At 31.2% G+C, this 15,940-nt stretch overlaps 1 protein-coding gene across 2 annotated transcripts; it reads left to right on the top strand.

The window, feature by feature from the left end:
* The first annotated feature begins 11,136 nt into the window (after positions 1-11,136).
* LOC110993567 (UDP-glucosyltransferase 2) lies at positions 11,137-14,849 on the top strand. Of its 2 annotated transcripts, XM_022259882.2 has the most exons (4): positions 11,137-12,017; positions 12,132-12,351; positions 13,070-13,289; positions 13,888-14,849. In XM_022259882.2, the coding sequence occupies exons 1-4, from the start codon at positions 11,193-11,195 to the stop codon at positions 14,177-14,179; spliced, it is 1,557 nt and encodes a 518-aa protein (XP_022115574.2). In that variant the 5' UTR covers positions 11,137-11,192; the 3' UTR covers positions 14,180-14,849. The 2 variants fall into 2 exon arrangements, with proteins under 2 accessions (XP_022115574.2, XP_045484871.1); XM_045628915.1 differs by lacking the exon at positions 13,888-14,849 and having other exon boundaries at positions 11,138-12,017; positions 13,070-13,296.
* Positions 14,850-15,940: the final 1,091 nt, after the last annotated feature.

Genomic DNA, 15,940 nt, shown 5'->3' with positions numbered 1-15,940 from the left:
CACAGAATATTAATGTGAAGTTTTTTACCAAGAAGGTTTTATAATTTAAAACAATAATATTACTTAACACACTGCATTTCTATGGAATATTGAATTATTACTTATCTGTGGCAGCACCAGTTTCTACCACACGCAATGGCGTATTAATTTTTGAAACCTTTTTATAGTTTATGTTTTGATGTAGTTTATTTCACACTAAAGGGCACATTGCAATGTATTTAATTACGTTTCCAAGGGCCTGTTTCACAATGTAAGGATAAAGTACCAAATAGCTATGCAACACATAATTATCCGAAAAATAAAAGTTCCGAATATGATACTTCAGTTTTCATGCGGAATCGCGCTATCTGAGAGTCGTGAAACGCAAAAATACTGTTTATCCTACCAATAAGTAATAAATAGCTTATTTGGAACTTATCCGGACATTGTGAAACAGGCCCTAAATCATTAAATATTCATAGAAAAAAAAACTGAAAAACAAACAGATTACAGCAAATAGTCCGATAATTACGTGTATTACGTCAGTTTAATACGTAATTTAATAAAATGCGAACCCAAACAATAGAGTAGTATATAAATACTAGTAACTAATTAGTATATAATTTCTGCGTCCCAAAAGAAGTAACAATACCATAACGCAATTTCCTACTTCCGTTCATTAAGACGGTCTTAATGTAAAATAAATAAACTTTTAAAACATTTCCCGTCTGAAACAACATACCATTGTGATTTTACATAAAAGCTACAAATTTTTACTACTTAATTAACCTCATAAAAGTGCAGGTCGTCTAGTTCGATATCAGAGATAGTTTGAGACGAATGGGGGGGGAGTCTAAGGAGGTCTATGGTTTTTGAGCCAAAACATAATTTTGGTAGGGTTTGTTCAAGATTATTTCGAGAACACTTTTTAGTCGAACTAGAAAATTTATTAGCGGTGCAACAGTTTGGACACATTTTTATTTATATTACAACAATGTTTGCTTCAAAGCACTAGTAAGTGTGCTCGATGCATTTCAATAGTACTTATATTAAATATATAATAAATGTAACCATTAAAATATGCATCGTGAAAGTAGCAAAATTACTAAATCTCCCCAAGATTCCCTGAAGTGAAAAAACCAAAATGAGTAGTCTAGACCCTAAAATTATATATAGAATATAATATTCTAATGATTATATTTCAATATTTAAAAAAAGCAAGGAGCCCTACTTAAAGTCTGGCCTTAGATTTTTGTATCTGTTTCGTAATCATTTGTTTTCTTCTGAAGCAAGCTGGCGATCTTCTGTGTTTGTATGTGTGAGTGTTAATAGAGTGTCCATTGGTGCACCCCGGGTTTAGAATGTAAAGTTGCATACTTTACTATACCAACTCACCTTTATATTATTATTATTTCTAAGGAAAAATATAAATTAAACCTTAAAATACCTACCATATTAAGTTATAAATAAAACAAATTATCTTAATTCTCAAGGCAAGGAAGGTCGATATTAGATTGACTTTTCGTGAAAACTGGATTTTATTGCGTTCAGTCACGTATTTCAAATGGCCGCAGAGAAATTGGTTTGTACCAGCAATTTTATAAATTCGAGTCTTTCTGTTAATAAGGTGATTTCAAAAACTAGTTCATGACCCTTATGTTAAATTATGAATGCGTTTATTAAAAATGTAAAGGATTTGGCTATGATATTGATTTGCCGGACGAACCACCGGACTAAGCTAACCTAAACCGTTTTGGCTTCTAAAGTGTTTTGATTTTATAAAAAGTGATTCATTTTATATTTATTCATCAATAATTTAGGTTTAGGTTGTCCACGCTAACCATTAAATTTTTGCCGCGGAGGCATTAATACTAAAGTACTCTTACTTACTTATACTGAAATAAATGAAACATAAGAAACTTACTTACACTTATTTATTTCAATTAAAATTTAAAACAATGAAGTTATTAACATAACAAAATGTTTTATTTGTATACTTCTTCTCAAAACTTCTCTACAGTAGAAAGATCTAGATCCGTAAACTTTAATGTGAAATACAATTAAAAACAGTAGTATAAAATAATGATAAAGATGTGCATTATCATAAATGAAATTTTAAAACTAACTACTGTTACTTTAACATGATAACAATTCATCTTTATATGTTCACCATGAACACTCGCTTATATGAAGTTCAACATGTAGTGAGGAAATAGCACCAAGATTTTTGCGAAAATTAAAAATCTCTAAAATATATTTTATTATTCATTACTTAAAATATATGTAAAAGGAAAATATACATTTATCCTATTTTAACTAGACTGAAAACAATAAAACGATTCGAACTAGTTAAACATAAATTTAAAAAATAGATTAAGTGTATATGACTTCGTTGCAGTAATAATAAAATACAATATTTGACAAGCCGACATTTTGTAAATAAAATAAAATGGCATCTGCAAAGCGCGGGAAACAGACACCGGAATGGTATTGCCAGAGCTCGAGGCAATATAGAGAAGATTGAGTCTGCTGTCTACAGATTATATTTTGTGTTAAATTTAATTTTATTTATAGTGATTCCAAAAACTATTTTTTGTTTCATATAATTTTACACATGTTTTTTTTGTATAGAACAGGGGGCAAACGGACATGAGGCTCACCTGATGTTAAGAGATACCGCCGCCCATGGGCACTATCAATTCCAGGCTCGCGAGTACATTACCGGCCTTTTTGAAGAATTGAACCTCTTTTCTTGAATCACCCTAAGTTAAATTAGTTCGGAAATACTTCAGTGGGCAGCTGGTTCCAGATACTGGTGGAGCGCGGCAAAAACTACCTTGAAAAACGCTCATTTGAGGAACGGCGGACGTCGAGTTACATGCCATGGTGGTTTTTAATATAAAACAAAATTAAAAACTACATTCGTACAGAGTTTGTTATTCTTGGATTAGATCTCTTAGAAAACCTAGTTTAAGTCTTACTTGTAAAGTCAGTTTCAGGCTATTCAACAATATTAATCATTAAATATTAAAAATAATATTAGAATCATCTGTCCTATGATCTGAAACTGCATAACGAATCTATGCTCATGCAAGCTTACGGTATGAAATCTACAAATCTCACGTCGTATTAATTGTTAACGTGTAAAATGCAGATAGCTCCTTCTTAAAATTGTTCCATTTACATATGAGTTAAAAACCTAAGCTTTCACAAGTTAAGTAATTTTCGTCTCTTACTTAAGTGTTAAGTAACATTGTGAGGAAATTGGGATGACGGAAAAACATTGACAGGTGATCAAGGCACAGAAGGCTGATCATACACCTAAGACAAAAATATAGATGATACGATTAAACGCAAAATTATAATATTAAATTTTCTTAGGCAGTTGAAAGTTCACTAACCCCGTAAGGACTAATGGAAAGTGGAAATAACGCATAATAACGCGGAAGTGTGACGCGCGTTGAAGCGTTATCCATCAGTGTCTTGACACAAGTGACGTATTGTAATATTCTCCTATTATTCTATGAACAATGTGAGGTCGTAGGCAGGAGTTCAAACTATAATCAAAACTACTCTAGAGAACGCATCTATGCACTGGTTCACTTCGAATTGTCTACCCTTAAGCTAATAATTATATTATTTAAAATTATGTTAAATAATTATAAGTTTACAATAATAGATAGCTTCAATCCGGTAAAAAAGTTAAAGTTTAAGACTCATTTAGTTTTTCTCTATAACAAGGTATAATTTAGAATTAAACAGAAAGTATTTATTTAAATTTCATTATAATACCATTATCTTATAAAACACACCAGCTAGATATTGTTTTATTTATTTGTTTATTTTAAGTTAAAATTGATAAAAATCTTGAAAGCGAGGTAATCGGTTGTAACACGGTAATATTACAGACCGCGGTAAATTACCCAAGTGACGTTATCGATAAACTGGGTCAGGAAGGAAATTACAAGCTTTTTGTATTAGGCAACCATTAAAAATATAGAATAAATAAAATAGAGAAGTTATATTTACTCAACTATATGACAGTCTGAAATTTACAAACCCGCAGAAAATTTCAAAAATTTACTTTATTTTTCACTCGAAACAAAAAATATCGTCTATAGATAACCAAAACAGAGTACGTTTATACAATTTTATTACGGAAATAGTTTCACGATAAGACAAACAATTTGCAAACTTTCCCAAGTCAAAGTTGGAAAGCTAAATGAGATTGTAGTTCTAATCTATTGTTCCACTTGATAATTGTCATTTACCTCGAGGAGAACTTTCACACGAAATACCGATCAACAATTAATCGAATTGTTGCCCCATAAATGCCTTAAATCTATAGGCAATAGTAGTGGTAGTAGGTAGTTTTAGATTGCTTGTGAAGATATAAAATAATTTAATACAATAAATAATAATTTAATACGTCTCAGTTTTTAGAACTCGTTGTCCAGTTGCGCTAGAGACATTAACGGCTATACTAGAAAACAAGGACTAATATTAAAAGCGGACTATGACCCAAATCACTCATCGTAAAATTGATTTGATCTAAGAATGTGATGTTTGAATTAAAAACAGTAAATGTTCTTCTTATAGATATAGATTCTTCACCATAATTTCAATGGTTCACTAATTAGAAACACAATACAAAATAAATTACTCGCTACAATAAACCACAAAGTCACCTCTAACTTACGTTTTATTTCGTAATATATTGACATATATTATGAAGTCACAACGATCACGTATCAGATACCTAAATCTGAGACCCACAGCTGAAAGGATGTAAGGTTTTAATATACTTACATGGACCATAAAATAAAGAATGGTCATAGACAACCCCGGTAAAGTGGAATGTAATTTTGTTTAATGATACTGTTACATATACGATATAACACAGACGAATACGTTTATATATCTTAAATTGAGTCTGCATTTTAATATTACGAATTGAAAATATGAAATAAAATTTTATTCACATCGAAAGAGGTGCTTACCTAAAGAAATGGGTTTTATTGAAAAACTTATCTTGTTATTAAGTTCGTATAGCGATTTATAAGTTGCAAAGCGAAATTGAACATTTTTCCGATGCAATGCACGAACTTCCCTGTTTGAAGTTAAAGTTTTCTGAACTGATAAGCTTTCGCTACTATGTAAATGTGCATAATTGTGCTTCGTAAGTTGAAAAGGCTTTGGTAATGTGTACCTTCGTATTTTAACCCATCTGTCATATGTACATACATACATAAAGAAATTTCATATATTATACAAATTTACTGAAGTATTTCTGAACCAATTAGACTTAGGGTCCTTCAAAAAAAGATCGTACCAATTCTTAAAACGCCGGTGAGCCCTCTGGAATTGAGAATGTCCATAGGCGGCGGTATCACTTAAGATCAGGTGAGCCTCCTGCCCGTTTGCCCCCTGTTCTATAAAAAAAATCTGAAGAATTCATATAGTTTGAATTATTTTTTAGATTACTTACATATATGTAATAATATCTTTTTTTCTCTATTATTTTCTCTATTATTCGTATCTATGTAGATAGAAGAAAATTAAAAACCAAGTGGATAATTTTACTTCCACATTGTCCTCCCTGCCTCTTTGGTTCCATTTATTTAACTGAGTCTCACGTTGGGACCAAAATCAATACACAGCTATAAATATATACATATTAATATCCGTACCCAGCTCTACAAATCGCAGAGACGATAAAAAGAAAAATTGAACCGAAAACTTTTTTTTGGGTTATTGTTTATTGCTGCCAAATCGTGCGAGTAAAATATAAAAGTGCAAATTAAAACCGACTTTTTGATACTAAATTAAAATCATTTGCTGAAAATATTCCACTCGGTGGCGACCTTCGTAACTCGAAAATAGTTTATCCTTATGTTCGACCAATTCCTAAGTCTTTCAATGACTGAACAGTTGAAATGTAGAAAGCCTCTTTACTTTTATTATTATTTTTATTTTGATAAAGACGATTTAGATTTCTTAAAAGAGTATCAGTAACAAGCGTAGGCCAAAGATCACCAGTTGAGGATCGATTGAAATATAAATCAAATCAAATTAAAAATCATTTATTCATATAGGTAACATAATGTACACTTATGAACGTCTTATGATTTCTTATGACTGCATACATCAAACTACTCGTTACTACTACTACTTATCAATCAGACTTAGTTCTAATCTTGAAAATAATATGCAAGAAGCGATTAAATTAGTCAATTGTCTACGTGTACTACTATTGAAACAACAGGAAGACCTCCTTAGTAGAACCCACCATGTGACGAAATAGTTCTCCAAAATAATGTAAGGAGGTTAAACAAGGCTTTGCTTTGCGTGTTACGAAGTTTTTTTGGAATTTTAGAAGAACTGAAATTATTTCGTTCCAGCAGTGATCAGGTTTTAGTAAACACGCACCCATAGCCTATTTAAATTATTTAAACGAAAAATTAAATGTACGATTGCCTTATTATCAGACATTTTTAAACACATAAATAATCTAAATTTTAAGCTACTAGGAATAGACAATATTCAAACGTTTGTCACGAAAACTCGATTGCTTGAATAACGATCTGGATAATGATAGCACTTTCCTATTTTTTATTATTCTTATAATTTTGTTTTATATATATTTTTTATATATTTTTTTATTTATTTTTTATTTTTTTGAAAATAGTGACCACTGTCAACGCAATTGTCGTCTTCCAATACAAGATAGAATAATTATATTAAATCCTAATTTTACGACTTATTCAAAAAGAACAGAAATTTGAGAATGAGAAACATTTACTCTGTGCATTCTGGTGGCGAATGGAATAATAAATCTGCAAGTGTCTTCGGTAATAATAAAACTGCTGTACAGATAGCAATAATTGATTTTCAAGAAATACTGTTTTGAAAAACAAATATGCAAGTCTCGTATAAGGAATTTTGATTATTTTTTTAACCTAGAATATTTCAAGAATTTTGGCTGTAAACCTATACCATGTATCAACATATTTGTGAAGCAGCGCTTCCCAGGATGAACTTTATTAAAAACATTTTTTGATCTTGACTCACCGGCAATAAGGTACACCAATATATTAAATACTAGCGGATCCGACAGACGTTGTCCTGTCTACACGTCTTTAATTTCAAAATTTCAATTTTTAATAAGCCATTTTGATGAAAATTATTATTCAAATGTTATGACAATATCTAACGATCCAGCACATGGTCACACACGATATAACACAATGATAACAAAACTTTTTTTAAATTTCGGGACAGACTAAAATTAAAATTCGAATATTATTTATAATTTGACACTGCGATGGTAGCGCCGTCTGTCGGATCCATTCCAAAATCAACAACAACTAATAAATTGAAAATTAATTAAAAAAACATTGTCCAGCGGACAAAATTGTGAATCTAAACCATTCCCAGATCCCCTTGAACACACACAAAAAATTTTGTCTAAATCGGTCCAGTCGTTTAGGAGGAGTTCAGTCACATACACACGCACACAAGAAATATATATATTAAAATAACTCTAGACTTCTGATACAAAATGCATTTTAGACGCTCCGTAAGAACGGAAAAAATATTCACAATTCATAAGTAATGTACACATACACCTATTTCCTAATTCACACAAAATGTAGCCAATGCTTATTAATTTATCTAATCTTGTATCGGAATGAATTGCTAATCAAAAATTTAATGACGCATTTTATACCGAAATTATAACAATCTTATTTAATTATAACTATTTGAGGATAATTTTAATTTTTTTATCATTCATCCGTAATCATGTTTTTGTAGAAAGCACACAATTCTCTGGAAAATTACTGTTTTGTTCTATGTTTCGTTTTACGCGTTTGACCATACGTAGACATTAAACTTTTATTAATAATCATAGTCCAAAATTAATAAAAATTAAAAGGAATCCTTCCGCTTGATGATATCAAAGTCTCGAATCTTCGAACTTTTCCTATATAACTGATTCATAAAAGAAATAAAACTAATATATAAACTTCTCGTGTGATATTAACATAAGGAATGTTACAACGGCATTTTTCTTATATTGTATTCTTAAACATAGAGCAGTGTTAGCCTAGTGGCTTCAGCGTGCGACTCTCATACCTGAGGTCGTAGGTTCGAGCCCCGGTTGTTCACCAATGGAGCTTCTTTCTATCTGCGCATTTAACATTTGCTCAAACGATAAAGGAAAACATCGTTAGGAAACCGACATGTCTTAGACCCAAAAAGTCGACGGCGTGTGTGTGCGTGGAGGCTGATCACCTACTCGCCTATTAGATTTAAAAATGATCATGAAACAGATTCAGAAATCTGAGGCCAAGACCTAAAGAAGTTGTAGTGCCACTGATTCATTTTTATTTATTTTATTCTTATATATCAGTGATGTTCACTCCTAACTGAAGCACCACTTAAGTTAAATATGTCTTGACTTGGTCTCTCGGAATATTGCTAAACGAAATGAACGAAGCGTCGCTACCCAGTTCATTTCTATCGTGCGAAATGGATATAGGCTGTATTTTAACGAAGCAAAATATTGAAGGCTTATGAAAAGCTGCCTATATTTTCACAATATGGCGGCAGATTGGCAATCTGCTAGAGGGCGAGGCCGTAACTCATGATTAGGCAGATTTTTCAACAACCAGTTGGTTTCCACGCGTCAAAATATTCATATATTCAAAACAATTTTCTAGCCTTACGTTTAATACTATAGTTAGGTATGTAGCGTTAATATAATAAAAGTCCTAGAATGTCCATTGTTCCCCAACTGGGCGTTATCTAAGGCAGTTTCTGCCGCGCACCACCATTATGGGTAACCAGCTGTACCCACTGATGTATTTCTAAACCAATTCGATTAAAGGTCCAATAAAAATAAAAATTTATAAAGCGTACCAATTCTTAAACGCTCGGCAACGCAATCGCGAGCCCTCTGGCAATGAGAGGAACATCAGGTGAACCACCTAAGAATTTAAAAAAAACTTGTAATAAGGCATGTGTTCTATTTGAGTTCATTTTTATTTATGAAAAAATATACCTACTAATCTTCAACATCAGAATCAAACCAAGAAAGAGTTATAATTGTTTAAACACGATCCTAACAAAGTCGCCGAGAATATTGGAACCATATTTAGTTCAAGGTTCCATTTTTAATAATTTCCTTACAAAGAAGTACCTATGTAGTAAACTACAGTTACATCATACCCAATAATAGTTGTAGTTCTCATATAAATAAGCTCCGCTTAATTTTTTTATTTTATGCATCTTAGACAGTCATATAAATTAATAACATCCGATTAATATAACGTTCCACGGGTACTATTAATTACTTATAGTCAAAAATACTTGCTTAAGTATACTAGCATTAAGAAGGAAATGTCTTTAATATTTCATATATTTAGAATATAACGTCACACGATGCCCAAACATAAGTTTGTACCCAAGTTGTTTATGTTATCCATAACCGTTATAACCGTTAGCCCTTTTCCAATTTTTCTGGTCAGTTTTATGTATCCTCGGGGAATTATGGAAGTTTGCCGTAATCCACTTCTAACTTCATATTAGAACAGATTACATAATTCGACAAGAATTAGGTATCATTATTATATTTCGAGTTTATCAGCTGTTATAATTATGTTTCGTAAGATTCACTTTGTACTTAATATGTGGAACTAGTATGTATGTTTGTTCTATCAACTAACCCATTAGGGATCATGTGCTTAAATTAAGATTCAGAAATGAGACTTAGCACTCCCGTATGTCAAAATCCGTCACGTTCGTATTCAGTAACATTTAAAAGTCAAACTTGTCTTTAGCTTATGGCAAATGATGTAAGTCGGCGGCTTGACGTAACTCTAAGAGTCTGTCTAAAAGTCTGGCGACATCAAACTGACAATTACGTAATTCAGAAGACAAATGAATCATGTAACGTTTTTATAAAATACTTCACAGCGATAAATTAATTAATTTCTACGTTTGAAATTAATATTGCAATCCTAATATATAGGTCTGACCTTGGCCTTTTATGCTGTGGCATCCAGTGAGGCTTTAGTGCCCTGATGACCTCCGGCATTCGCTCCAAAAGCCCTGCTCATCTCATTCTCGGGTTTATACAAAATCTTACCATATTTGTATGGTTTTTTATTAGTATTAGGTACGGTGTTTGATTACGAAAGACTCTCTGCGTTGTTATTATAAGTATCTAATCAATCATCATGACATAACATAGATTTATAACATCACATATATACCTACTTAACTATTAGTAAATAAAAGAGCAAATTACTTGAGTATTCTCTTACTTGACAAAAGTCTGTGTCGATTACAAGCTAATTAAAGTCCCCACTTTATAAGTACTGTTTATGAGGTATTAATTCAGTTTTAGAAACACCTTTTATTTTAAATACCTATAATTTTCCTATCTATCACTATCATACAAAACATTGATTTGTAGGAATTTTATAAGTACAATAAACGTAACACTAGCTCAAGTCCCCGATCTTAGTTGAGTAAATTGAAAATACTTTAATTTTTTTACCTCTCACATTATATATAATTGATGCAATTTAAGACTAAGCAATAAAGAAAAAAATATATGTCGAAGTAGAATGGCGTTATTATCATCTGAAATTGTCATTACATCTACCGAGCCTATAAATTAACGATGTCAAAGTCAAATCATTTCAAAACTTCAATAATTTGATTCTTAATATATTATCTATAAATAAAATGCTTTACAATGGTATATAATATAACATTCAGTGCATTGCCATCATCAACAGTATCTCAGCAGGTACCACAGGCCTTTACAGGTTGACGATGATGAAGCTATCATATATGGTTCAACTTCTTCTATAGAAGTTAACACTTGCTTTAACTCATACAACTAATATAATTCAAAATACAATTTCGGTGTCTCTAAACGAGATAACAATGCTTATTCGTTTAAATGTTGTTTCAATCTTACATACACATATATATTATTATCAGACTAGAAAAAGAAATAGCAATAATAATCTTATTATCTATCTTTTAATCACCTTAGGAAATTAACAACGACAATTCTAGATAATTTCAAATATTTATTACATGAATTAGTCACATTAAATTATTATTAATTAAAACATGCTTTGGAAAGAATTGATAAAGTACATCGACATCAGTTAGCACATCAGTATCAATTCAACATGCTACGCGCGTGTATTGTTATTTGTGTGTTGATTTTAAATCTCGTACAATGTTCAAAAATTCTTGGCTTTTTTCCCACGCCCTCAATAAGTCATCAAGTTGTGTTTCGTCCTTTGATGCACGAATTAGCAAAACGGGGACATGAAGTAATCGTAGTAACTACAGATCCAGCTTTCCCAAAAGGTGAAACTCCTGCCAATCTAACAGAAATAGACGTGCACGATATATCATATAAGAACTGGGAAGATGTACTGGATACACATAATGGAAAAAAAGAAAATATATTTCAACAGATAGTGAACTTATTTGAGAGATTTACAAGTACATTTGATCTGCAGTTGAAAATGCCTGAAGTTAAGAAGATGTTAAGAAAAGAAAAGAATAATATAGATCTGATTGTTGTAGAATCAAGTGTTCGAACAACTCTTGGGCTTGGACATTTATTGAAGGCCCCAATCATTCAGTTTAGTTCGTTTGGAACATCTCCTTCTCATTTTGGCTTTTTTGGAGCGCCTTCCCAACCTCTCTTATACCCTACACCTCTGAACGTGCGCATTTACAACTTGACTATGTATGAAAAGATTTTCGAATTTTTAAAACATTTGACGTTAGACTACCTACAGAGTGTTTTGTATGACGCTGATTATGCCATGGCGAAACGTAATTTTGGTGATGACCTGCCACCTTTTGAAGAATTGATGCACAAATATGTGCAAATGTTATTTCTGAACGAACACCCCATCTGGGCCCATAATCATCCTGTGCCATCAAATGTTATCTTTATGGGTGGTATTCACCAAACCAAGAACGACGACCTTCCTCAGGTATTACACAATTGATTGAAGTAGTCTATAAGTTTTCTATGACGTTTAAATATTTGTTTCTGTTGTGGTCTATTTACTGTTCTGTATAAAATCTAACGACATCTATCATTTCAGGATTTGAAAACATATCTCGATGCATCGAAACACGGAGTAATTTATATAAGTTTTGGAACAAATGTGAAGCCATCTAATCTTCCGCCAGAAAAGGTTGAACTTATGCTAAAAGTGTTTTCTACACTGCCATACGACGTTTTATGGAAATGGGACACGGAATTACCTCAGAAACCGAAAAATGTGAAAACTTCAAAGTGGTTCCCACAAGCTCAACTACTCAGTAAGTTTTATCATAACTCTGTTATTACCGAGACTAAATTACGCTTACGCATAAGTTGGTGTGTGTCAAAAAAGGTACACGGATCTAAATAGAATATCGTGTTTATAGTTTCCATAAGTCTGTTATAAAACGTAGAAAAAAAAACTACTAATTAAATAAGTGGTTATTTTTTAAACGCTTTGAGGTTAAAGATAAACCTATCGTTCATTTAACAAGGTCAATAGTTTATACTATTTAGTGATAACGGCCAACAAACGTGGATTTTAATCGAAATTCTTATTCTTTAAAAAATTTTTTCAATTGATTTATTAGACGAACTCAAAGGTAAATTCGAACTTTATGCATATTGGTAAACAAGTACACTTATGAACGTCAATAAAAAATATGTTTTATTGATTCTAAATAATTAAATATACATTTACTAAGTTTGAAACTGTAGCAAATCAATCCCACGGAATAGGATAATTTCAATAATCGACAAATTTATAACAAGCTTTATTGATCAATTTACGTTTTGTCAAGAGTGTTGAATTTATTCAGTGATAATTCTCTAACACATTAGAAAATAATTGAAAAAATTAAATTCAAAAACAATATACTTAGTTGATAACAGCGATTCGATTGAGATTTTATGTTTATTTATCGGAACTTGGATACAGCTTAAATCTTATATGAAATGTGATTTATGTTTTTTCTTATTTATTCAAATATTTTACAGAACATCCAAATATAAAACTCTTCATCACACAAGGAGGTCTCCAATCTACAGACGAGTCAATTAACGCTGCCGTACCGGTCATCGGAATCCCCATGCTTGGAGACCAATGGTACAACACTGAAAGATATAAGCAGCACCAAATTGGCATTCAACTCGATATACACGCTATGTCCGAAGAAGAATTTAGTACATCCGTAAGGAGTGTGATTAAAGATAAAAGGTATTAGTGATTTAAAGTCTAATTGAATGTGGAAATTAGTCATGTTTATCTAGGCCAATTTGAAATTTGTACAAAGAAAAATGAAAACAACAACATAGATATAACGGATTGAGATAATGGTTTCCGGATTTACGATATCTGATTAGTACAGGGTCGTGTATCAATTTCTTTAGAGATTAATTACATGACCGGGGTGTGTGGTGTCACACAAATATATTTTTCTTTTTCATCCATGTCTCGTTGCATTATTCCTCGTAACTCTCACTAGAAGTAGATAAATGATAAAACATATACGTTACATTAAATAAAGTAACGATATCTTTATGTATCAACGATATGTATCAATGTTATAATGATACATAAGCTAGGATAGGCTATAAGATTGATTTGCAATAAATTATTAATTTTTAAAAAATGCGATTTCAACTAATTTTTATTAACAGTTACGCTAATACCTCGTCGTGGATTTAAATTTCTGGTATTTTCTATATTGGCATGATACACATAGACGTAGGTTTAACATATATTCAAATTTTGGTAATGGTCGAATGACGTGTTATTTTAAGATAATCCGTTTGAAATCATATTTTACTTACAGCTACAAGACAAATATACTGAAACTGCGCACTCTGATGCGTGAATTTCCTGTGAAGCCATTGGATTTGGCTGTTTGGTGGACCGAACATATTTTGAAACACGGAGGTTCCCATTTGCGGTCACCAGCCTTTGGCGTCTCTCATTGGAAGTACTATGAAGTAACCTTAGTTTTGACAGTAGTATCTGTACTATTATTATCATTATTTATTGCAGGAGTAATATTAAGATTTATTTTAAGAAGGTTACTGCCACACCTTTTACTTCCAATCAGAATTAAAGTTAAGAAAATGTAATTAAATAATTAGTTTTAAGATATTATAATCTCGAAGAATTCATAGTTAGAATTACTGTGACTTTTGTATAACTTATTTGTACACTCACTAACGCCATAGTTTATGTTGGCGTAACTCATGCAAATATATATTTAAGATACATATTATTAAGACATTTCGCGTTAAACTTAGAAAAGCGGAGGTACTTTTACGTAAAATACCTAAAAAAAATGAGACTATTTTCGTGAACTCGAAGCTTGTATGGAAAATCTTTTGATATTAAAAATAACGTGTAACTTGAATGGTTTTCTTTTCTGTTATGAGATTTTTTTTGAAATGATTTGTTTTAAATTATCATATGCATAGTATAGTGTAAAATTGTGAAGGAACATAGGACTTTGTTTAACAAACAACAATAATTTATAATTATTCAATTAAATGTGTTAAAGTGTAAAAAATGTAATAAATTCACGATCAAATTCGTTTAATTCATTTCGTAATCAGTGTTTCAAAACGAAAATAATATTACAGATTGTAGTATATAATTTTCGATTTTACGGTGAATCAATTAAATTTGTAGTGATAAGATTATAAATGTATGATATCTGTGACTAATCTTAAGTATTAAGCCTTATACAATAATGTAACAATTAATAATCATGTTTCCAAGTTATTAAAGAAAGGATCTAGATTGCTGACTTTTATTCCGCAGATAATCGGTCCCCAGAAATTGCAAAATATTGCATAATATGAGATAGGAAATTTATCAGCGGAAATTGATTTTAATTAATCTGAAAACAAAAAAAAAATTTAAAGGGAATTTTTGAACATGTTATGCTGTTGACGGCGAAATTCCAACGGCAAATAAATTTAGAATACATATAATTAATTTTTACAACTAATTATATTTTTATTTAATATTTTCATAAATAAATATAGCCTTTATTGACAATCTTGTAAGTTACATTTTATCTTATTTCTACATTATATACCACTAATACTTATTAACGAAATTTAGTTAAGGTAAATGTAAATATTATCATATTATTTCCTATAAGACACCGGTTTCTTGATTGTCCCTTTTTCAGCATTGGCCTCCCCAAGTGTCCTCAACAAAGATCTATCTCTTGCTTTCCTCATCCATGCGTACTGTTACTGCCAGTTGCTTTTTCAGGTTTCTTTGAGAAAAGTTATGTAATTTACAAATGTTTAAAACTCTGCTTTTGCGATTTTCATAATGTAAACTTAATAGAGTGTCCATTGGCGGCGGTATCACTTAAAATCAGGTGATTCTCCTGCTCGTTTGCCCCCTGTTCTATATAAAAATATCTCAAAAATGATTTCAAATTTTTGGGTTCACATAACTATAGTTTACGCTCTTCCAAAAACTATACCCTTGAAATCCCATCTCATAACTCCTCTTTTCTTGGCGATTCCTTTAAGGTTTCAGCAGTTCGGCTATGGAATTCACTTCCCGTCACTATTCGCTTAGCTCCTTCTATATCTTCCTTTAAATTTCTGCTGTATAATAAACATTATCTGTCCATGTCATATCACTAACTACTAACTGACGTGAGACCGATCTTGAATTAGATTGTCATGATTCATGTGCACTGTTTACTTTTTGTTTTGTTTAATGTAACTTGTATCAGTTTAGTTTATTTTTATTTCTTTTTGTTTGTGTTAAGCATGTTTTTTTTTGTCTTTTTTATTTTTGCACTTCTTGCCTACCTTATCTAATATACTCATAGTGGTTTTTTCCTTTACTAACAGTGGTTGTCT

Source organism: Pieris rapae, chromosome 7 (genome assembly GCF_905147795.1).
Source record: "Pieris rapae chromosome 7, ilPieRapa1.1, whole genome shotgun sequence".
Classification (NCBI taxonomy): Eukaryota; Metazoa; Arthropoda; class Insecta; order Lepidoptera; family Pieridae; genus Pieris; species Pieris rapae.
Note: the sequence above shows the minus strand (reverse complement) of the source record. Positions and strands in the feature narration are given on the sequence as shown.